The sequence below is a fragment of the Daucus carota genome, chromosome 9, assembly GCF_001625215.2.
Source record: "Daucus carota subsp. sativus chromosome 9, DH1 v3.0, whole genome shotgun sequence".
Classification (NCBI taxonomy): domain Eukaryota; kingdom Viridiplantae; phylum Streptophyta; class Magnoliopsida; order Apiales; family Apiaceae; genus Daucus; species Daucus carota.
Genome location: NC_030389.2, coordinates 40,823,037 through 40,847,716, shown reverse-complemented (window position 1 = coordinate 40,847,716; position 24,680 = coordinate 40,823,037). Strand labels below are relative to the sequence as shown.

Below are 24,680 nucleotides of genomic sequence, written 5' to 3'. Positions count from 1 at the left end.
GGGCCAGTGATGACAAGGACTCAATACCTAAGATGGCCCAGCATCACTTCCAGAGATGAAGCACTCACATACATTCAGCAAGTTGCTATACCACATCCCTGGCGCCACTCCATCTGCATGGATGACACATGCATAGGCTATGTTTCAGTCAAGCCTGAACCCGGAGACGATCATCACCGGGCGCATGTCAGCTACGCGCTTAGCGCGGAGTATTGGGGGCTTGGCATAGCCACTGATGCATTGAAAAAGGCCATAGCTAAGGTGTTCAAGAAATTTTCATACTTGGCCAGGATAGAGGCTTTGGTGGAAGAAGAAAATAAAGGGTCTCAAAGGGTGCTTGAGAAAGTTGGGTTCAGAAAAGAAGGGCTGTTGACTGTTGAGGAAGTATGGGTTTAACAAAGGTGAAATTAGGGATATGATCATGTATAGTTTCTTGTCAACTGATCAGATGCTGTGATTTGTTGTGGACAAGAACCCATGTAGTGCTTGCTGTTAACTATTTCCATCGGAAATGTTGGTGTCTATGCATCTCCGAATGTACGGTGTTCCCAAGTGACGGAATCATGTCAGAACTTGTATTAAATACAAAATTATTTGTTGTCGCTGAGATAATATAATCTATTGTTCATATTAAAATAAATTACATTCTACTTCTAAACCTGAAGCATAATGTTGAAGTTTCGAAGAAATCCAATCATAATAAATGGTTAGCGAGTTATATTAGTTTATTTCTTGTTAGTTATTGTTGGTGGTGTTTGTTTGTAAGAAGTATTTAATTTTCATTTCTTTATTATAAATAAAAAGTCACTGTTTTTAAGTTAACCCCAACGGCCCCGTAATCACGGTCTTGTTTTTGACAAAGATTCGAACTTGTCGGACTAATGATATCGGAGATTTTGGGCTCTTGTGGACTGTGGTAGTGATAAAGTTGGGCTTTGTGTACAAATGAATCGAATACAAGGGTCCTTTAGGATCATTAGAAAAACCGGTACGGGTACTCTTGATCGATACTTTGAAACAACATCATAGTATTTTGAGGCAGAGCCACGAAAGTGGAGAAGCACGTGGGGATCGTCTTCACAACAAACGCAACTCAGTAGTTTCATGACTTTAAATCACGGTGGAGGTATGTCTTTTTCCTACGATAGAGATAAAATGTGAGAACTCAACTTGCTGAACCACCAACCCGCCGTTAACTCGTGTGCCACGAGCCGAACTATGAATTGTGTGCCTGAGCGCTGAACCCTCAGTGCCGATTACGGTTTTACTTCTCACAAGCACAGCAGGGCACGCCTTTACAGCAGGCTGTGCCGATTCCGTGCTTGGGCGGAACGAGCAAGGCCTGCCGATGAGCCGGCACGGAATGGCTCAAACCGCCAGTTTGGTCGGCCCTAGAAAAAAGCCTAAAGATCACCATATCAAGTCCTCCCCTTCTCCAACATTTTCTGGTATCCAACATTCTCGACATCAACTAGAGTTTCCAATCCTTCAAAATATGGCTACGCAACAAAATATCATTAAGGTCGACATGTGTTCACAACCCTTGTCACAACTGCTTTGTCCCAGTACTTGTAATTTAACCGGGCACAAAACTTAATCTGTCAAACAAATGAGTCTGTCTCAATTGCAAATGAGACTGTCTCTTTTATATAAAACTAAAGCAGTTAACAGCAAACAAACACAGTAATTAACTGACAAAATAATAAGCAAAAACAACACCAAGAATTTTCACTTGGTTCGGCCCCTATCAGTTCTATGGCCTACATCCAAGTCCCCGTACCAACCAGAGATTATATTATTAACAATAATATAAAGCTTACAGTTTTGCTGATTACAAATTACAAGCCTTCGGAGGAACCCTTCCCTTGACACCACTGTCACCTAGCACCTGCTATCTAGCCCACTGGCTAACTTGGTTCTAACTTGTAAACGTATCTAATTGCCACAACCCGGCACAAGTGATTAGAAATGAATTAAGGTACAACTCAGATAATAGATTGTTTCACTCTGATATAAAGAATTAAAGCTCTGGAGAATTGAAATCGTTGAAGGCTCTTAACAGCAAACAAACACAGTAATTAACTGACAAAATAATAAGCAAGAACAACACCAAGAATTTTCACTTGGTTTGGCCCCTATCAGTTCTATGGCCTACATCCAAGTCCCCGTACCAACTAGAGATTATATTATTAACAATAATATAAAGCTTACAGTTTTGCTGATTACAAATTACAAGCCTTCGGAAGAACCCTTCCCTTGACACCATTGTCACCTAGCACATGTTATCTAGCCCACTGGCTAACTTGGTTCTAACTTGTAAACGTATCTAATTGCCACAACCCGGCACAAGTGATTAGAAATGAATTAAGGTACAACTCAGATAATAGATTGTTTCACTCTGATATAAAGAATTAAAGCTCTGGAGAATTGAAATCGTTGAAGGCTCTTGTATCTTCTGAGTTGAAGTCCAAGCTAATTTATAGCCTGTAAAATATAGCTGTTGGAGAGTTTGAATTATAGCTGTTAGACAATAAACCAACAAGCTAATATTTAGGACAAATATAACAGATATATGAATTAAACCTGGAGAGCACAATCTGTTATAATATGACTGTTGAACAATTTAAACTGTTGGAATAATAAACATTAGAAACATAACAGTTTAAATATCAGGGTAGTTGGATAAACAAGAATATAAGATAAGGGCAGTATAGTTTATCCAGTAGAAAGTTTGTTGAAACAAACTTGATTAAGTCCTCCTGAAAGATAGCTGAAAGAAGTAACAGACATAATCCAAACAATTATCTGAATATTCAAAAGTAGTTTATCATCACTAAAAATCTAAGGGCTAACAGTACTTTGAAGCTAAAGCATAACAATTCACCTCTACAAGCATCATTCCCCTTAAAAGGGTATCACAAAATGGATCCTATCGCGCGGTATTTGAGTATTCGTAGACGGTTCCTTTGAAGTGTAAGTGGAACCATGAACAATATTGACTCCCCTTATCATCTGTAGCCCACACAAACACAATGAAATTTTCAATATTGTCATTCACATCCTTCGGCTTGAGGCGTAGTTATTTATATGATGTTTGTTGGATATTTTAGTGTAATTGAATTAACTAGTTGATCAATGTAATCATAATATTACATCGAACAAGTCAGGAGAGTACGGAGTGTATGCTTTGTTCGACATTATTATGATTTTAGTGTTAGTGCTTATGAGGCATGTTCATTGGCATTGGACACATCTAGTGGAAGAGAAGTGTCTATTGGCATTAGATTTATCCATTGACATTAGACACATTTATTAGGATAAGACATGTCTATTGCCATTAGACAAATCTATTTGGATGAAGGTGTGCCTATTGTCAAAAAGACACATCTATTGACATCTATATATAGATGTTGTATTGATCATTTCTATATACATGGTTCATTTGAAATACACAACAAAACACATTCTCTCTTCTTGCAGAATTTCTGACTTTATCCGATTGAATTATTTGGTGAACCACAAATAACTTCAATCTGAAAGTGTTCACACGACTTCAGAAAAATCCAAGTTACCACCATATTCACCAACAATGTTTTCGCTGGAATCTTTTTATCTTATGTTTTTTGAAGTGAAGCCTATTAACATATGTGCAAGTTCCATCCCAAAGAAATTATGAAGACTATGATTGATGACAGTTCTTTAACTTGGATCAGACGAGCAGTGGATACATAGAGCCTATACAAGAATTAAAAGAGTTCCACTGAAAACACATTGAAGTGCAAATTAAAATTACATAAATTAAAGATGCACTAGAAATTATTCTAGGTCGCTGCAGTAGCAGGTCTGAAATGAACAGAACAACGTAAAATTCTTTTGGTCACTTCTTCGGTTCTTTCAACACCTTCGTGCAAGTTTAGTATGATCTACTGCGCAAAAGACTCTTTGGATAAAGCGATTCCTTGGTAATGGCACCTTGAACAAGAGGATTTTGTATGAGAAGCCCAGAGTACAAACTGAAGACATCCTCCAGGTCTGCAGCTCTAAGTGTAAATGCTTCTACATTTGTTATGCATCGAACCGTCCTCTTGCTCACCAATTTTCCTGCTGGAATTCTGAATTTATCTCCATCTCTATTCAGCACATAATGCTCTAGGCACAGCGTAATAAGTTCTGCGCCGCAGACATCCCCCTCAGACAAAGGAACTACATTCTCACCTTCGCTAGTACTCTCAAGCTTCCCCTGAACAATGTAAACCATCTTATCCATTAGACCTCCACGAACCAAAACTCTACTTCCCTCAATATATGTGTTGTGTTTCATTCTTTCCCTGATGGCATCTTTGATGGACTCGTCCATTGAGGCAACAATGGGGAGTTTATTGTCAAATTTAAAGAGATGTCGGCGTATATCTCTTTGAAGGTCTTCTGGTAGATTCTCCAATAGCATCAATTCATTCAGACCTTTGGTGGCAAGCCAATTATATTGTTCTGATTCACGGATTTTTGCTTTAAGATCTTCTGGTAATTGCCGATGGCTCATCCATTGCTCAATGTCAGAGCGCCTTAGAGAATTTTCTAAACTCCTACGTCCCAGAGCTTGGAGAAAGTTTTGGATATTTCCAATGAGAAAGGAGAACAACAAGAGACCCGTAGCAGTAACAAACATAGTGAATAAAACCTCCACGAGAAAAAAAGCTGGAATTTGATTTCCTGCCAAAGTACTAATTTGCTGGAACCCCCAAAATAGTGAATATATGTATCGCATTAGTAGATTAGAGTTTTTCATTAGACTGACAGCTTGTACGTAAATTCCATAGTCATAAGCGTCTCTACTAAAACAAGCCGTTGCATTTTTGTTATTGGTCCACTTTTCAAACAATGTTGCATCAACTATGACTTCCCAGTACAGATTCCTGGGCTCACAATAGATATAATCGAAGCACCAGGACTCGCCACATGCTTTACGGAGACATTTATCTACTCTATCTAATGCAAAGTTATACCAAAACGATCCAACCACATGACTAAACAGAAAAAAAGCGAGAAGATTGAGAGCAAACTTGGATGACCATGACTCAAAGAAGAGGGCGCCTGTAGCCTGATCAGCAAATAAAGAAAGAAGTCTACACAACACAGCAAGATACTGCAAAAAAGATAAAACCTGAACTGGCTCATAAGACCAATCGGACACTATGGGTGTCAGTCCTAAAAAACGTTGAGTCCATGGAAAAAATAAAAGCAAGTCGATAGTAAAGTATCCAAAGAGATAATTAAGAGCCACCTTTTTCGGATTGTAAACTAAGACTCTAGATTTAGGATCGACATAAGCCACCCTAAACTTGAAGGCTATGTGCAACAAGTAAATTATATTAGTCCATTCCAGCTGAGTAAACAATGCATACTCATAATAATGTTCGAAATCACCTATACAATTTTTATCCTGCTTCACGTGCTGCAGAAAGATGTATAGAGTTTGTAACAGAAATGCAAATAAAAAGAAGAAGATGAAGAATTTACTCCAATATCGAGCCCTTCTAGAATGTGGATTCATGACTCCAGGAATCCATTTATATAGTGCATGAAAAGGGCTCTTTGCCGGATTATTATTCGGGGGCGCTGGATCATTGGAGGGCGGAGAGCTCACTTGAACTGTAATTACTGATGCCCTGCGCCTCAATACTTTATTTTTCTTTGTCACAGTCATAGCTTAAGTTACAGGCCTGAATGTATCAATGAAATAGCTGAAACAAAGGATTGAACTTAATTATTTGCCAAAGAAGTTGCTGGGCAGGAGGAATGAGACAACAAGACATGCTTTTTATACCTGATAAACCACCGGCCACTTGAAATAGTAAATGGGACAGTTCTTTAGGTTAAAGAGCAACAATTCCGCGTGAATGGGACAGTTCTCTAGGTTAAAGAGCAACAATTCCGCGTGAATGGGACAGTTCTCGAGGTTAAAGAGCAACAATTCCACATGAACTTGGTAATATTCTAGTTAAAATGTGAACACATTGTCAGAAGAAGAAAGATTAGTTCTGTCTACGCCATTAGAGTTGTTGGGGTACATGTGATGTTTTAGCAATCCTACTAGTCTTCAGATTTATTAATTACTAGCACTTTACCCAACCAATTTAAAAATTAATTAGCAATATTACTAAAATATACAGAACAGAAGTTCTCCTCGGTTAATCTTCAGATTCTTGCAAAATCTAATGACAATTTAATTGATAAAGTACCAATATCCTATCATAGTAACTTGAATTTTATGTTCATCATTCTGTGAAACATTGATCACTGATCAGATATACCGAGTTCTGTAATAAGAATAGAAAAGTGGTTCATCAAAAAAATGATTGGACTTGGGCAATGATCAATGCAGGACAAACTCTGGACATGTGTAAATTCATTTGCCTGCAATTACACCGCGGAGAGGAACAGCAGCTAAAGCTCTAAACAGGGCCTTCTCGAAGCTTTCAGCAAAATTCCATTTTCTTTAAGGCTACAAGAGTCTGGACATGTGTAAATTCATCTTATCAAAAGGAAGGAAACCTCAGGATTTGGTATTGTATTCTCTAAAGGATTAGGCCTGGGCAGGGAAATTTTTTACCAGTCGGTTGCCATCAATTCATTTTTTTTAATCACAAGAGTCTTAATTCTGAAATTCAAATATCCAAACTTTACTGAACAGGGCACCCAACTTAGCAGTTAGCTCTACTGTGACCAGCTCTTTCACATATATATGACATAACAGCATAATAATAGAAATTACAATCCAATATTCCAGCCCATACAGAACCAAACAATACCAAAATTTAACTTTGAGCAATTTCACTAGAAAGAAGGCTAAAGATCACCATATCTCTAGTCCTTCCCTTCTGAATCACATACTTCCTCAGAACACCTTCCCTCTGAAATCCAGCTTTCTGCAGCACTCTCTGTGATCCAGCATTCTCGACGTCAACCAGAGCTTCTAATCTTTCCAAATGAGGCCACTCAGCGAATATCACTGAGGCTACCTTTTTCACAGCCCTTGTCACAATGCCTTTGCCCCAGTACTTTGAAGCCAAAACATAACCAAGTTCACCTCTACAGGCATCATTGCCTTCGAATGGTGTCACAGAAATGGATCCTATCGCGCGGTTTTTGAGGCATATGGCTCTCAACCAGGGATGTGGAGCGAGTAGCGACGATGTTAGTGAAAAAGTCCATAGCTTGTTCCTTAGAAGTGTAAGTAGACCATGTACAATACTGACTCACCTTATCATCTGTAGCCCATACCATGAAATCATCTATGTCATTCACATCCATCAGCCTGAAACTTATATTCGAATACTCATCTTCATCATTTAGTATATCTTCGGACTTGGGCTGAATCTCATTTTCAGCCATGATGTGCAAATATGTGTGTGTCTGTCGTGCTTCAAATGTTTTTTTGTTCTTTTTTTTTGAAGAGCATGCCTTCATGTGACAAGCCTATTTATACATGTCTTCCATACCCAAAGAAATTTCCGGGAAGCTTGAATCTATAATTGATGACAGATTTCTATTACTTGGAGACCAAGCAGTGGATAATATATTTTCAGCCACTCTGCAACTGATAAGATTCTTGTGAAACTAGTCAATCTAGGCTGCTGCATGATCTTTGACTCCAACTTTTTCTTCTATCTTTGACATTTTGTGCAAACTCTTTGTTCTAAAAGCCCGTGATTAATCACCGACTAATCCATTTTCCGTAACTCATTGTACTGATTAAATATCAGATTATTCAATTTATCATCTAATCTCTGGTCAGTCCAATAAATCTCTGATTAATCCTTATTTCGTGTTTTTACCGATTAAGTTTGATTCCCGTTTTTTATAATACTGTGGCGTGTAGTTAAATAGGGTCATATTCAAGCTTAGGCCAGTATTCTTATCCTGAATATCATCCAAAATATTACTCTGTATTTGGATTCATCTCTTCAATCTAATAAATGGACTCAGCAAGAATCTCTCTCAGGCCCTTCAAGATTTCAGACGCTGATGATTTCTTGAAATGGGCCAGTGATGACAAGGTAACTCAATACCTAAGATGGCCCAGCATCACTTCCAGAGATGAAGCACTCACATACATTCAGCAAGTTGCTATACCACATCCCTGGCGCCACTCCATCTGCATGGATGACACATGCATAGGCTATGTTTCAGTCAAGCCTGAACCCGGAGACGATCATCATCGGGCTCATGTCAGCTACGCGCTTAGCGCGGAGTATTGGGGGCTTGGCATAGCCACTGTTGCATTGAAAAAGGCCATAGCTAAGGTGTTGAAGAAATTTTCATACTTGGCAAGGATAGAGGCTTTGGTGGAAGAAGAAAATAAAGGGTCTCAAAGGGTGCTTGAGAAAGTTGGGTTCAGAAAAGAAGGGCTGTTGAGGAAGTATGGGTTTAACAAAGGGGATATTAGAGATATGATCATGTATAGTTTCTTGTCAACTGATCAGATGCTGTGATTTGTTGTGGACAAGAACCCATGTAGTGCTTGCTGTTAACTATTTCCATCGGAAATGTTGGTGTCTATGCATCTCCGAATGTACGGTGTTCCTAAGTGACGGAATCATGTCAGAACTTGTATTAAATACAAAATTATTTGTTGTCGCTGAGATAATATAATCTATTGTTCATATTAAAATAAATTACATTCTACTTCTAAACCTGAAGCATAATGCTGAAGTTTCGAAGAAATCCAATCATAATAAATCGTTAGCGAGTTATATTAGTTTATTTCTTGTTAGTTATCGTTGGTGGTGTTTGTTTGCAAGAAGCAAAAACTGCTTCTGCTTTTCTTGTAAAAAAGTAGAAACACTTTTAATAATCTTACAATGCTATCTTCTCTCCCACAGCTTCTACTTTTTTTTTCTAAACACTTTACTCCTTCTGTCCCATTTTAACTGATGTTTGACTTTTTAACACGTATATTGAGGTGTAAAAAAACAATATCTACACTCAATAAAAAATTTCAATTCTTATATCAAATAAAAGTTTAGACTTTAAACTTTTGTTTGATATAAATTTTATAAAAAATAATCATGTTTAGATGTAATTTTTTTAACATCTTAAAATACGTGTAAAAAAGTCAAAAACAGTTAAAATGGGACGGAGGGAGTATTAACTTATTTAATTTTCACTTCTATTCCATTTCTTTATTATAAATAAAAAGTCACTGTTTTTAAGTTAACACCCCGTAATCACGGTCTTGTTTTTGACAAAGATTCGAACTTGTCGGACTAATGATATCGGAGATTTTGGGCTCTTGTGGACTGTGGACTTAGGGGTGAGCAAAACCGAACCGAAACCGAAAAACCGAATCGAACCGTGTAAATTCGGTCCGGTTCGGTCCTAATTTTCTGAAAATTCGGTCCATTCGGTCCGGACCAAATAGACCGAAATAAATTTCGGTCCGGTCCGGTCCGTAAAAAAAAAATTCGGTCCGGACCGAATAGACCGAATAGTCCAAAATAAATATAATTTTAATTTTAATTTATATTATATATATGTTATATGTTATAATTATAATATCTAATTTGTAAATTTAATTATATATATCTTTAATAAATTGGGGGTGATTAATTAATATGAAAATTTTAAATAAATCATGAATTTTAGTTTTATTTATAATAAAAAAAAATTATTTTTAAAATAATTTCGGTTCTTTTGGTCCGGACCGGACCGAACCGAATTATTTTGGTTCGGTCCGGTTCGGTCCATTATAAAACTTCGATCCGGTCCGGTCCGAAAAAAATTCAAACTTCGGTTCTCGGTCTATTCGGTCCGGTCCGGTTTTGGACCGAACCGACCAAATGCTCACCCCTAACTGTGGTAGTGATAAAGTTGGGCTTTCTGCATAAGGGTAGTTAAGTAATAAGAAGAGGACTGGTATCATTTATTCATTCTTGCAAATTGTAAATCGGCTTGGCTACAAATGTACTGCTGCCCCCTTAAACGGAGGCCACTCTTGCCGGCTCTCCATAATTATTAGCTAGGGGAGATTGTCTTCTTTCGTGCTTGTCTTTTTCTAAACGGTTGAATTCAGGCCTCCTCAACCATTCTGTCTAGTTAAATTTCAGAGTAAATATTGCCCCGTTAAATATAACCATAATTGATTGATTTGTAATCTACATAATGCTGAAAAATAATTGAGCACGATTGGATAGTTCCGTGGTGGATTTATTTTTTGTTGTCTGGGGATACTCAAGTTCGATTCTGGCTCACCCCGAGAATATAAGCCTGCATTGTCAAAAAAAATACTGGAAAATAATATTAATTTTATTGAAAATTAATATTCTAAAATACGTTGTCCTTATTTCCATAACAAGATTGCAAAATATTGTTCGGTAGCTAGAAAAAAACAAAATGTTTGGGAGAATATTGTTGCCGACAGTACGTACTCCTAATTTACGGATTCGTGCAAATGGCCAAAGAAGAGACAATGGCCTAATTTATTCTTGATGTTTCGGATTATTATCGCTTTGATGAAATTCAAATAACATAATTATAGAAAACTTGACAATTCTAAATATGATAAAACGGTGTGATTAATTTCCAATTGATACAACTAATGCAATGTTGTTTTCTTATAGTGTGATCATTAGTCAACATGGGTGGAAAGAAAGTTGTGGACCTTGTGCTGCAATAGATGAATGAGAAATCTTTAATTGAAAGATTAATGGTGGAGACATAGACTTGCCATGTCTCACAACTCAACGTCAATCAACACTGAATCGGAGTAGATATTCTGATGGACCCTTATATTATTAGTTAGGGTGTCTGTTCACTCTCGATTTCTTTTATTTTTTTTAACTATTTGACACATTGGTGGGACTGGATAACACAATTGGTGGGTTATTGTTGTCTCGTAGAAAATTATTAGAACAGTTTGCAAGGCGAACAAATTTAAATAGTAAAAAAACATTATTTGACACATAATTTAACACGTATATATATATATATAATATAGGTTATAATTTTTAAAAAGGTTTCTTTAGTTCAAATTTAAGGATTAAAATCTTATTCAAGAAAAAATAAAAATAATTTTTCAAATATATCTTATAAGAATCTTAAAATACGTATCGAGCCCACTGTTTCAATATAAATAATTGAGGAAGACAGAGGTTCTATAACATACTTTCTTCCTCCGTTTCATGTTAGGTCAAACCATTTTTCTATAACATCCAAAAAGAATATTTTTTTATAATATTTATTGAATTTTCTTGCAACTATAAATTCATAAATTATCCATAATTGGAATCAAATTTCATTTTATAAGAGCATCTCCAAAGGTGATTTCTAAATTTGTTATCTATAATAATTATGTCAATTGATTATACAAGTTTTTTGCTAACAGCAGAGAAAAACACTCCAATGAGGTTATATTTAATTATGTCAAGCTAAAATTATACCTAATAGCTTTCCTAATTCAACAAATCTATTGAATCAAACGTGATTATTTATATTTTTTTTGCCAAAAGATAATGGTTGGACAGTATTTTTTTCACATATCATCTAAAAATGCCACTTAGATGACACATAGGATGACACACATATATTTTACCTAACAGGTCTCAACCCCAGAGATGCTTAGAACACACATAAATTAGGAAGACCGGAGAATAATTTTGAATTTGTTAAATAATAATTGTGGATCATATGAAACATTCAAATGTCACATCTGCACAACTTTATAATATAATAATAATAATAATAATAATAATAATAATAATAATAATAATAATAATAATAATAATAATATAATGTATTTATATAAATTCATTTGGTGCTTTCATCTCCTTCCTAACGTCTAGCGATACTAATTTTCATCTCCTTCCTGCGCTGAGTTTAGTAAAATTTCGATGGCCCCACGCAAGGCACTGGGTAGGAAATCATAAACAACACCTCCTTCCTAACGTCTAGCGATTTAATTTGTATAAATGCCCAGCGGCTAGGCTAAACCCACCGTAGGCTTAGCTTGGCCACGGCTTTAGGCTTTAGCTACTAGCCAACTACACTACCCTACTCATTCACTCACTACCTTGCTTTGACGTTTTCGGACACCCTCAAATAATGGCGCTCCTTGTCATTGTCAAAATTTTATCAAATTTAATTGATGAATATAGGACTGGCTTAACTTTAAAAAAAATTATAGAGGACCTTATTTTAAAATATAAAATACTCTTTTTGTCCTTCTCATTTCTTTACAGTTACTATTTTGGGATGTCCCTCTCATTTCTTTACGTTATTATAAATAGCAAGTTTTCCCATCATTACACCCACTATCATCCCCCACTATCTAATACTTCCTCCGTCTCAATTTATAGGTCCAGTTTGGAAAAAAAATTGTCCCAAAATACTTGTCCCTCTCTTCTTTCAATACAAATTTATCTACATATTAATTGTGATTTTTTTGAAACTCAACATTATTCTCATTTCTCAATGCACTAAATCCCTATATTTATTGTGATTTTTTTGAAACTCAACAATATTCTCACTTATCAATGCACTAATTAATGATACATGATACTCCCTCCGTCCCTATTTATCTGTCCACTTTGGAAGTAAAATTTTGTCCCTATTTATCTGTCCATTTATGCTTTCAAAACTAATTTAATGATAGTTTTTCAAATATATCTCCATAATTTCAATTTTCAAGGCTTGACTTATTTAAAACTTGGTTGAATTCATGTTTTCAAGACATAAAGTAGGGGTATTCCACCATTTTCAAGATATTAATTAGAGGTATTTAATGAAAAAGTTCATACAATCAATTATTCCTTGGTATGTGTTTTTTTTTCCAAAATGGACAGATAAAAAGGGACGGAGGGAGTATAAGATTCCATCTAACCAACTTTTTTCTTAATATATGTGTTTATTCCAAAATGGACCTATAAATTGAGACGGAGGGAGTATTTAACAATAAAAACTACTATTACACCCACTACTTTCCTCCACTATCTCAAATCTATTATTAAATATTGATAGGTCCCACCACTTTACCCACTTTTCATCTAACTTTACTCATTTTTCATACATTGTCTTGGTCTCCGTGTCCCCCTCCAATGTAAACAATTGAGGGGGACGGAGGGAGTAATTTTTAATTTATATAATTGTTTACATATTTTTGATATTAATGATTAGTCGTGCATAACATTATCAACAATAATAAATTCTTGTAAATTAGCTATAAAATGATCCTTTATATTTTTATAAAATTAAATTTTGAAAACAAAAATAAGTCGTGAAAAATACTAGTTAAGATTTTTAACTTCTCAGATTCTGACTTATAAGTCGGGAGTTGACATATAAATTTGTTGCTCAAAAAGTACCGATAAACTGTTTCTGACTTATAAATCCACAAATCAAACATCACCATAAATGTTGTTGGGCAAATAAATAATCATAAAAATAAAGTATTTTTATTTTAAAACTTTATATATATAACTTTTCTAAAATATATGGTAAGGAGGGGTTCATAGTTTTCTCACAAACGTTTATTCGTAATCATCAAAATAATATATATATATATATATATATATATATATATATATATATATATATATATATATATATATATATATATATATATATATAAAAGACAACGTTTATTCAAAAGTGGCTAAGTGGTGGAATCCTTTTATATTTAACGATTTTTCTAATGTGTGCCAATGGACACATGTTAAGCATTAAAAAATTATAAGTTTGACTCATTTTGATTGTCTCATGCTTCCTCCATCCCTTTTTACATGTCACTTCTGGATAAATTACGCATCTTAATCCAAAATTAGTTTAGTATCTAGTTTTGTCGTCTGCCCTTAATAATGCATTATATTAAATTGATTTACGTGTATATATGTGGTAGTCAAAGATGAAAACTTGTATTCAAAAGGTATTCTTTGGAAAAATATTCAAAAAATTGCTTTGAAAAGAGAAATGAGACAAATATTTCAGGACAAACTTTTTCTCAGAAAGGACGTGTAAAAGAAAACGATGGGAGTATTTGTTGATAATGATGGACCCCCTGCATATACAACACCACCAGCAATCAACATGCTCGAGACATAAATTTGAGTGCTTAGCATGTGCTCATGGATGCGCACTAGACAAACCTCTTATATTTGATATTATAATAGATTTGAAATAGTAAAAAAAAGAATGAGATGTAATAGTATTTATATTATTATAGAATGAAGATAATGAAAGAAAGTAGTGGGAGAAATAATATTTCATATTATTAAAATTATTATTGAAATATAAAAAAATGATAGAAATTCAAAAAGTAAACTATATAAAAATACGGTTTTTCTAGTGATGTGCCCATAGGCAAATGCTAAGCGCGGAATTTGATAAGTTTGTGAGATTTTGATTGACCCTCATATCTTAATAATGCTGGATCCCCCTCAAATACACCAACCACACCAATCAAAAACTCCTAAACATATCAAATTCCGCGCTTAGCATGTGCCCATGGGCACACACTAGACAAACTCATAAAAATAAATAGGAAAGGAGAAGATCCGGTCTAAAGAAGTTAGACTCAGGCCTCATTTGATAACACCTTAACCAAACCATTTTAACTGGACGAGTAAAATTTTGTGGTTAAGATTATTTGTTTACTACATCCCCTGGCTGGACGAAACCAAAAACCTTCTGGACGACTGATCTTAAAATTGTAGCTTAACCGTTGAGAATACAGACCAGGTGAAATTCCTCTCTTTAGCCTACAGAACGTTGTTTTTCTTATGCATTAAAAATATTGTCATATTATAAAATTTGATATTATATATTTATATTAAAATTTTAAAATGATAATATAATAATAATTATCTATAATAATTCTACAATTAGATGTAGAGCAATATATTGATTTTATATTTTTATTATGATTATTAATATTTTCATTAAGTTTTATTTTAACGGTCCAATGTCACTATAATTAATAGAATATTAGAATATTTATATTTTGAATGCATAAGTTGTAAAATCATATTATTATTCAATAATGAAAAGAAAATTTAGATATATTTTATATGTATTTAAAACAAGATTTGTATTCAGAAAAGTAGAAGTTTAAAGCAAGGTTTAATGACCGTTTCACTTTCGTTCACAAATTTATGCCACCCATATTTGTGTCGTCCAGACTCCAGAGAATATCATCCAAAATTATCAAATGACTCCTAATGACCGTTTCACTTTCGTTCAGAAATTCATACCATTCAGATTTTGTTGTCGTCCAGAGAATATCATCCAGATTTATCAAATGACCCCTCAATTTCTGTATTAAAAAAAAAACCAAATGATTAAAGTAGCATAAAATTTAAACTTGATTGTACCATCTAAAGCCGAGCCTCGCCGAGTCCAAGAAAATGAATAAAATACAGTAGCAGCTACTGTAAGTACTAGTACTCCTAATTATTACACACAGTCTCTTGCGTCAGCCTATGAGTTTGAGCTCTCTTTACAGTATTTGCACCCGCTCCCACTTGTACTCCTCTACAATCCACACACAAGTGTACTTGCCCCATGTAACATTATACTCCTTCGCATAATGTTTTCCTTAGTTATTTTTTACCCGTATTTTGAGATTTTTATAAATATAATTTCATAATATTTTTTAAATAAATACTTGATATTTAATTTTTTATTAAAATAAAATAATTATTATAAAAATATAATTTATTAGAGTCTCAAAATATCTACAAACAGTTAACGTAAACAACCCGTCGGAGAGGAGCGATCACATGGACACACTCATGTATAAATATATTCAGCCCAGTTACCTGCAGCAGCAGCAGCAGACTGCAGAAGAGAGAGTGATTCAGTGAGTGAGTGTAGTGGTTTGGTTTCATAAACCCACTGATTCTCACACACTTGTTTAACTTTTTACCACTTTCTTCTGCAATCCCATGGCAGTTTTTTCACCACCCTCAAGTTAGTGGACAAGACCAACACAAAAAAGCAAAAAATTTTGGTCTCTTTTTGTATTCTAGCATCATTTTTTAGGGTCACTTTTTTATTTAGAAGTGTTGTCTTTATACAAGGGCACTAATTCTGAATATTTTGGAATCATTCTTGCAGATGCATTAATTCAGCACTGGTAAAGTAAAAATGAAAATGAAATGAAAAGATAGGTAAATTTAGAAGCTTTGTGTATTTTGTTGGCTTCTAGCTAATAGTAGTATTTATCAATTAAAGCTGTTCTTGAATGATTATTCAGTCACCCTTCTTTTGTGTGTCTGTTTGTACAACTGAATGATTCTGAATTGATTAGAATAGGGTGAGTGGGTAGTTAATATACTTAATTATTTACTGGTCATTAAAGCTTCTTGTTGAGCTTAGAGGCTTTCAAGATGGTACCTTTGTGTTTGATACAATGCCTTTAACACTAGTATTTCTGATAGTACTTCAAAGATTGTAGCTTTATGTTTCTGTGAGTTTGGAGCTCTGACCCTGCAAGCCATGGCAGTTTTCAACCATTTCAGGTGTGTTTTCTCTCCCACTCTTGACTCTCCTTTAGTATCTGCATATGTTACATCTCTCTCTCTCTCTCTCTCTCTCTCTCTCTCTCTCTCTCTCTCTCTCTCTCTGTGCATGAGTCTCCTTCTTGAGTATCTGTTTATATTACATCTCTCTCTCTCTCTCTCTCTCTCTCTCTCTCTCTCTCTCTGCATGTGTGTGTGTGGTCTATTGATGTTATGGAGAACCTAAAAGTTGGAATTTTTATTTAGGGGTTTTTGCTGAAGAGGGAATATAGAGTGAGCACAAGTGAGCAAGTTGTAATGGCAGATAAGGGGTCTCTATCATGTCGAGATAAGTACAGAAAAGCATCCTCATTCATCTTAAGTTCTCCTAGGTTATTTACTGGATTCACTTCAAAGGGCTGTACTGACACAGAATCCATGATGAGTCCAACTTCAATTCTTGATAGCAAACCAGTTCCTACTATAAAAACACAATTCTGGTCTGATGGTAATACTAACCTCCCCAAAACCTCGAAACCCGAAAGCCGAATTCACTGGGATGATTTAGATTCAAAAGGGGTTGGTCTTGGCCTAGTTGATGCTCTCATTGATGACATATCAGAGAAAAATGTATCAAAAACCGAGAGTAGAATGGTGTTATTTGGATCAAAATTGAAAATTCAGATTCCTCCCCTGCCTCCCTCCGTTCATTCCCCAAATTCTGATTATCCGATTTCTCCCGGGGATTTTGGTACTAAAACTAGGAATTCTCAGTCGGGATCCTTACCCCCTGTATTATCACCATATTCATCAAAGAAATCTCCTTTTGGCTCTGTGAATTCTGGCCTTGAGAAATCTAATTCACCACGAGTTTTCTCTGGATGTCTCTCTGCTGATGAAATGGAACTTTCTGAGGATTATACTCGAGTGATTACTCACGGCCCGAACCCAAAGACCACTCACATATTTGATGATTGTATAATTGAGAGTTGTTGCGGAGTTGTTGGATTATCAGCATCACTAAAGAAAGAAAACGGGTCTGGCACTGATCTGACAATGCGTTATCCCTCTGAGAGCTTTCTAAGTTTCTGTTACAGTTGCGAGAAGAAACTTGGACAAGGGAAAGACATCTACATGTACAGGTTAGTTTTCAGTGCTTTACATAAGTAATTTTGTATCTTGCTTTTGAAAAGCAGACGCTTAGATCCATCCTCATCAAGAAGTATTTACAGATTCTGGATTTAAATTATGCCAATCATATCTAGTGTGCCGCTAGAATCTATATCGCTATGATTTAATACTAACAATGTACATAACAATTGTCCATGGATCGGTGGGCTGGGAACCCTTTGTATTCTGACAGTTTCTATTGATCATAAAGTTGTATCTCGGTGTTCTTGAGCCGACTGATCAGATATCTGTGATTGCTGATTTTTTTTACATTCAATGTGTTTTACGAGTAGTATAGCTTTTCATATATCTGCTAGACTTCTTCTAAAGTTCTCAAGCTAATTATGATTATTGAATGTTTAATTGATTTCTGCTAACTTATGCTCTCAGGGGTGAGAAAGCCTTCTGCAGCAATGAATGTCGCTACAAGGAGATAATATCAGATGAAGGCAATGAAACGTCTGATGATACTTACGGAACATGATCCTAGAGTTCTCTACAATAAAGCTGGAATGGATGATTTATAATATCATCAGTTATCTATCTACGGATCTTTAGGATTTCAGAAATTAATCAACTAAATAGAAGGGAGGCTTTTGATAAACGTATCTGAAAGAAGCTAGTAATAAATGTATATCTGGATTGATGTTTAATCTCCATATTCTCATGTTTTGGCCTTCTAATTCTCACTTTGTAGAGGAAATGGAAGTGGTGAGACATTGTAATGTTCTGAATTTTGTTCAAGGTGTTAATCAGGTGATTAATGGGTAGATTGTTTACATTTTTTGGCACATTTTGAGCCAGTTGTATTATATCTAAATAATCATCTCAGATTTATGATCAACTAAAACACTAAGATCAGCAACACCCTTGGCTTAGAATAAAACTAATTAGCTTGCTTCACTGGCTTGTACCTCTAACTGATTCAAGACATTCTAATACAAAATCCAAGTAGAATATGAGTGACAGTGATTACATATGCTAATCTTGAAGCCATACATGTATCATTGATGAGGCTCTGTTTGTTTGGTTTGGTACTGAGATATTGATGATGGAAATGATTTGTCCTACTCAAGAATCTTGGATCAACTTGACAAAGTTCACAGTATTATGTAATTGAAGTTTCATGAGAATACAAGTGATGTGCAAAAGCATTTGGGAGTTTGGTTCTCTAAATCCAGAAAGTAATTAGACCTTGTCCTACATATGGTCCACAAAAATATATGCTGCATATGAGGAAACCAATATGGGGACCCTGGCTAGGACAACTTTGAACAACTAACTAGTGAATATAAACAAGTTGGGACCATTTAAGGTCTCTCTTTTAAGGTTCTCTACTCATGAGACCACCTTTAACCCATATGCTGGAATTACTCTCTTACAACGGTTTCATCTAGGGAATGGGTTATGCCTCTCTGCTGAGGCATAATTTAGGTTTTATAGGGGCATCAGGATGTAATAAGAGGGTAAATGAGCAAACTTAACATTTAATCTATGCCTTATGGTATTACTTTTTACCATGTAGATGGAAATGGCCAGTTGGTATTCTTATTTCGATGGCATGTACGAGGGGAAGGGTCTTGACAAAATCATACTCGACATTCAAAAGGAAGAAAACTAACTACCTCTTTGAAGTTCTTGTTTTGAATGATATAATCGGAAAAAATTGCAGGAGGAAAGAAAAGGATTCGTCATTAGCAACCCATGAACAAAATGGTTAACAAACCACAACATTTAAAATACGGGAAAATTAAACTGCAGGTCCCTTAACTATTGACGTTTTGTCCCTGAAGTAAAGATTCCGTATTTCAGGTCACTTAACTTTTCTGTTTTCTAATCTAAGTCCTTCCGTCAAAAAGATTCTAACGGTGTTAACCAGCGTTCTTGAGTTTCATACAGATCAAAGCAATTTTGAAGGTGTTAGTGATATCTAAATTCAAAGTTCTAAGTAGTCAAATTGAAGTTTGAGTCGCTGGCGACACTCATATGACACCAATTTTGAAAAATTATGTTCAATTTAAAATTTTATAAATTTAGGTCACTAAATTCGATAAAAAACCCTAAATTTATGGTCCAATTTGGGGTTTTTTAAAATTAAATCTAATTTGTGAAAATTGTTGTCATATGAGTGTCGCTAGTGATTCAAGCTTCAATTTGACTACTTGAACTTTGAGTTTGGATATCACTAACACTTTCAAAATTGCTTTGATCTGTATGAAACTCAAGAACCCTAGTTAACACCGTTAGAATCTTTTTGACGGAAGGACTTAGATCAGAAAATAGATAAGTTAAGTGACCTAAAATACGAAATCTTTAGTTCAGATACCTAGACAATAAAACGTCAATAGTTCAAGGACCTATAAATCAATTTGCCCTTTAAAATACTAATCGTGCCTGCATAATTCCAGTGTTCTCCTTCAATCAAGTCCTTACTAATGCTCAACAAGCTGCATCAATTTGTGTTGCTTTGAGTCGCCAAACAGATGGGATTAATGATGTCTTGAGATGAAATCTAACAGGACATCATTGGCTGACAGAACTCCTACGCATATATATACATTTGACAATGTAGTGGGTGTAACAACCTAATTGTTGTATTTCATTAGTATTTAGTATATTATTGAAAAGCAATTTTCAAGTACTGCAAATTTCGTTGGTGTTTGATTCTCCTGCACCCGTATTGGATTTTTCGACCAACAAGTCACAACTCACAACCTTCACATTGCATGACATTGTATCAAACAAAGTTGGCGGAGTAGTTGAGAGCTTGGTCCCAAGAAGCTTTGATAAAAACAGAGTTGAGGTCTGGATTCCTGTACTTGTGAAAAAACACAATCAAGCAAGCCACTAGAAAAAGGCTATCTCAGCTCATACAAATAAAATAAAGAGTCTTCTTAAACAATTTTTTTTTACTTGAGTCCCTCGAACTATTTACCGTTTGTGCAGAGCTGTGTAAGCATCCGCATCAGCCCGCTTAAAATATGGTGAAACTATCATCCAGCGTTCTTTGCTTATATTAGTTTATCTATCTAACCTGGACATGCTAAAAGTAAAAACTTTTATAGAATTTGTTTTTACTAAAAAGAAACAGTATTTTCAGTGATATTTTAGCATAAAATATATATCATAATATTCTAATGATAATATATTTTATAAGTATAAGCAGGCCCTGAACTAGCCACACCTAGAGATATCCCACACCCCTCCATTCCCCACTAAAGGGATTAGTAGCATCTAATGCTGTGAGAACCTTAGTAGGACTGTAAGAAATTGGAATTACGTAACATGGTGGGGATTGTAGCAGATATGATTTTATGATGCATGTCTTTCATGGGATTTGTAACTTTTCCATACTTTGGTCCACCACTTATTCCATTTAGTATCCCGAGCAATTATTTGATTCTTTTGCTTCAAGAACTTTCATCAAGCAGATAGAAAATAGCTTAGGCTGTAACTTCAAACAACACGTAAGGAGCAATACAAGAAATATTAAAGATAGGAGCAATACAGAGAATATACATGCATGATATATTAAGCATACCTCTATTTGTCAAGTGGATTCAAATCTGAAATAACAAAGGATCCAGATGGACTATCAGTTAATTGTTTTAGATATTGGCTCTAGCACAGCAGAAACAGTTGTGGTGCTGAACTTTTCAGCACATACAGAAGCTACCAGTGACTTCCACACTGAAACATTCGGCATTTTGGCCTGGCTAACCATCTCCTCCAACCACATTATCGCTTCAAATGGCCTGCCCATTGAGCATAGACCCTGTATAAGAGAATTATAAGTATTTTCACCAGGGGAGTAGGAGTTCTTTAGCATTTCCTCTAAAATTTGGCCCGCTTCAATATATTTTGCCTCTGCACACAATCCATCCACTAAAATGGAGTAAGTGTCCTTGTCGGGTACACAACCGACCTGCCTAAAGATCTTTTTTAAATACCCAATAGCCATGACAGATCTTCCTTCATCGCACAACCCTTTCATAACAGTGTTGAACAACTTGATAGTTGGAAGGCAATTATCATTTACCATCTCCTTTTCTATAACCTCTATTGCTTCATCAACAGTGCCATGCCTACATAATGCTGCTATCTTTGCTTCATAAATCAAAAGTGTGGGTCTAAAACCTCTATAATGCATCTCTTGAATCACCCTGTTAGCTGTACCAATATTGCCCTCTGAGTAAAGATCAACAGCCATCACATTATAACTATCTGAACTAGAGATTCCACCTTTTATTAGAGCATCATCTATTAAATATTTGGCTCCTTTGTCATCACAATTATGGAAACTAGAAAGATCAAGCTGCTTGAGGCATCTTTTCGGGGCCTTAAGTCCTTTCCTCAAGATCTTACCAAGAAGCTCAACAGCTTCCTCGATATGTCCTCTTTCTACAAAAGCATGCAAAAGAGTTCTATATATCACAACATCCTCACCACTACCTTTTTGAGAGATCCGCCAGAACATCGAGTACAACAGATGTGTGGCATCATCTAGTCTCCCATCATCACATAATCCTCTCATCAAAATTCTATATGTTTCCTTGCCAGGATAGCAGCATTGACTATTAAACTCTAGAAAGACATGAACTGCAAGATCGGAGCGACCACTCTGACACAGAGCTTTGATAAGCAAGGTCAAGGAACGAGTTCGCGACTTTACTTCCCAGCCATATGAATGCTCTAAGAAAAGGCGATGAGCAGTTTCTAGCTTAGACTCATTTATCAAAATCCCTAAAAGTGTATTAAAAGATTCTGTCCAGTTCACACAGTTAAACTTAGGAAGGTTTCGAAACAGGGTAATAGCTTCATCAAGCAAACCAGCTTGCGCATAAGTGTTGATTGCAGTTGCAAAAACAGTATCTTTGCACTGACACGAGTCTGCTTTCATTTGATCAATAACTTTCCTCATATCAGTTATCCTCCCTGAGCTTCCAAGAATACTGATCATGGTGGCATAGACAGGACCATTGTGATGATAATTAGGATATTTCGATTTTGCTTCATTGAAGATCTGAAGAGCTTTTACTGGGCTTTTCTGTTTCCGTATCAATTGAGAAAGATAAGTTGGAGTCAGAAGCCTCGGCCATATCACATTCATCCTAATTTATCCTTATAAGCTATAACACGCCTTCGATACAAATTCCACTCAATCTGCCAGTTACAAATCACAAGTATTTTATACACCATAAAGATGATGTGCATTGTTTACGCTAAGTAATAGAATCTAAATGTCGAGGCATCGATAACAGAAATCTTAATAGATGTATCCACTTCTAGATAATTACAGTTGCTCCTAGTTGTTGCTCAAATTTCACTACAGAAAGTTGCAAATACAAAACTCTATCGAATCTATTTATACAAATTTTATTGGTTAACTGAGATATGCAATAAACTATTTAAACAGCATTACAAAAATAAAAAATAAAAAAAATTAAGGTTCATTAGCAAAGTGAGTTCATGTGGACAATTACACAAACACCTTGTGTGCAGACGCACAATAACAATTGCAGGTAAATGTATAAAACCCAGAAATTGTTGTACCTCTTCTACGGAGATATCTCAGTTGATAGTAGTTGAGTGATCTGGTTTAGCACTTTTCCGGTTAATCTGAGGAGAAGTCCGAATCTCCGACTTTATTTGGCATGCAGACTTATAAACTTGCACATGCAAATTTGTAAACTTACAAATTTTAGTATAAGGTTCCTCACAAAAAGAAAATATATATATTAAATGAGTAGTGATATTTTTATTTCAAAATTTTTGTTCATTATTTATGTGCTCTCTAATTTTTTTATACAAGTCGTTCAACTTTTTAGATGTATTTAAAATTAATATTTGAAAATTTTATATAAAAATATTAATATTTATTATATGATCCTGTATAAAAAGTCAAACAAGTTATATACAATGGATCGTAGGGGTACCGGTATTTTTGTGGTGCTTGAATATTAAAGTACTTTATAATTTTTGCGTAGTTCAAAAAGATTTGCGGTTATTTTCTAATTCCGAGCGTAAATGCTCAATTTCGAGGCGAGACTTTTCTTTATAGAATTTAGGGGCCGTTTGGGTGAGTTTAAAATAAGTGCTTATTGATTAAAATAAATAAGTGGAGTAGAAGTTAGAAGCAAAATAAGATTTATAAGTGATTAAAGTGTTTGGTAAATAAGTAAAAGTCCTGAAACAAAAGTTAGTATTCCTAATTTTTTATAAGTGCTTCTTGACTTTTTACACAAACGGTACGAATAGATGCTTATAACTTATAAGCTGAGAAATCCGGCTTATAATGGGTTGCCAAACACCCACTTAAAATTTTCATCACTCATCAGGTCACTGCTGTAATTCGTTTGTTTTGGAGCTGTTTTTTGGGTTAACTATTCTTAACTAAGAACGAAAGAAAAAGAAAAGAGTCACTACTGTGATACAGACTCATCGCAAGCAGCTAAAACAATGCAGCACGACTAGCAAAAACAATATCAATAGTAGAACAAAGCGTTCAAGAAGTACTACAATGCAGCAGCATTAGGATGTGACTGTCTTATAAAATTTTAGGTTTTGAAACTTATAAATTTTTAGGAACTACAAATACGGTGCTATTTAAAAAACAGTAAATAAAGAAGGCAATTGGTCCCGACCCCTTGATTGTTGGCAACAATCTATCAACATTTTATTCACTCGAAGACAGAAATCCTAGAATGAGTCATATTTTTGCCGATAGACACTGTAGTTCCTTATTCACATTAAATCTTTAGTCACTAATTTTGAACTTAGTCACTAATTACCTCAACCTTGTGGCTGAACTAATGCAGGTTAGCCTGGCATTGAGTTTTTGTTGACCTTGAAAGCTATTAGAACTTATATCAAGCATGCTGCTATCAAATTCATCATATGCATATTAAGTTATTAACAATGGCGCATGATTAGTTAACTAGCAATGTGTATTATGAGACAATTTGTGTCTTAAGTGACTAGTATCTGGAGACGGAAGGAATAACTAACTTGTGCTAGTGC

At 35.1% G+C, this 24,680-nt stretch overlaps 5 protein-coding genes and 1 pseudogene across 7 annotated transcripts; 3 read left to right on the top strand and 3 right to left on the bottom strand.

Moving 5' to 3' along the window:
- Nucleotides 1-9: 9 nt before the first annotated feature.
- On the top strand, nt 10-396 carry LOC108201957 (uncharacterized). The gene has a single exon (XM_017370307.2). The coding sequence runs from the start codon at nt 10-12 to the stop codon at nt 394-396; it is 387 nt and encodes a 128-aa protein (XP_017225796.1).
- A 3,266-nt stretch (nt 397-3,662) lies between these two features.
- LOC108202061 (probable cyclic nucleotide-gated ion channel 20, chloroplastic) lies at nt 3,663-6,479 on the bottom strand. Its single transcript, XM_017370432.2, has 2 exons — nt 5,825-6,479; nt 3,663-5,741 (listed from the first exon to the last, which is right to left on the bottom strand). The coding sequence occupies exon 2, from the start codon at nt 5,702-5,704 to the stop codon at nt 3,914-3,916; it is 1,791 nt and encodes a 596-aa protein (XP_017225921.1). The 5' UTR covers nt 5,705-5,741; nt 5,825-6,479; the 3' UTR covers nt 3,663-3,913.
- Nucleotides 6,480-6,652: 173 nt separating this feature from the next.
- LOC108200507 (uncharacterized) lies at nt 6,653-7,467 on the bottom strand (annotated as a pseudogene).
- Nucleotides 7,468-7,976: 509 nt separating this feature from the next.
- On the top strand, nt 7,977-8,675 carry LOC108200508 (uncharacterized). The gene has a single exon (XM_017368687.2). The coding sequence runs from the start codon at nt 7,977-7,979 to the stop codon at nt 8,490-8,492; it is 516 nt and encodes a 171-aa protein (XP_017224176.1). The 3' UTR covers nt 8,493-8,675.
- A 7,148-nt stretch (nt 8,676-15,823) lies between these two features.
- Nucleotides 15,824-18,451, top strand: LOC108200361 (FCS-Like Zinc finger 8). The gene is made up of 3 exons (XM_017368484.2): nt 15,824-16,511; nt 16,758-17,632; nt 18,051-18,451. The coding sequence occupies exons 2-3, from the start codon at nt 16,809-16,811 to the stop codon at nt 18,142-18,144; spliced, it is 918 nt and encodes a 305-aa protein (XP_017223973.1). The 5' UTR covers nt 15,824-16,511; nt 16,758-16,808; the 3' UTR covers nt 18,145-18,451.
- Nucleotides 18,452-19,334: 883 nt separating this feature from the next.
- On the bottom strand, nt 19,335-23,402 carry LOC108200936 (pentatricopeptide repeat-containing protein At1g05600). Of its 3 annotated transcripts, XR_001802868.2 has the most exons (3): nt 23,214-23,401; nt 21,202-22,823; nt 19,335-20,473 (listed from the first exon to the last, which is right to left on the bottom strand). XR_001802868.2 is itself a non-coding variant. In XM_017369209.2 (2 exons), the coding sequence occupies exon 2, from the start codon at nt 22,618-22,620 to the stop codon at nt 21,256-21,258; it is 1,365 nt and encodes a 454-aa protein (XP_017224698.1). In that variant the 5' UTR covers nt 22,621-22,707; nt 23,214-23,402; the 3' UTR covers nt 21,129-21,255. The 3 variants fall into 3 exon arrangements, 2 of the variants coding, with proteins under 2 accessions (XP_017224698.1, XP_017224697.1); XM_017369209.2 differs by lacking the exon at nt 19,335-20,473 and having other exon boundaries at nt 21,129-22,707; nt 23,214-23,402; XM_017369208.2 differs by lacking the exon at nt 19,335-20,473 and having other exon boundaries at nt 21,129-22,823.
- Between the last annotated feature and the right edge of the window lie 1,278 nt (nt 23,403-24,680).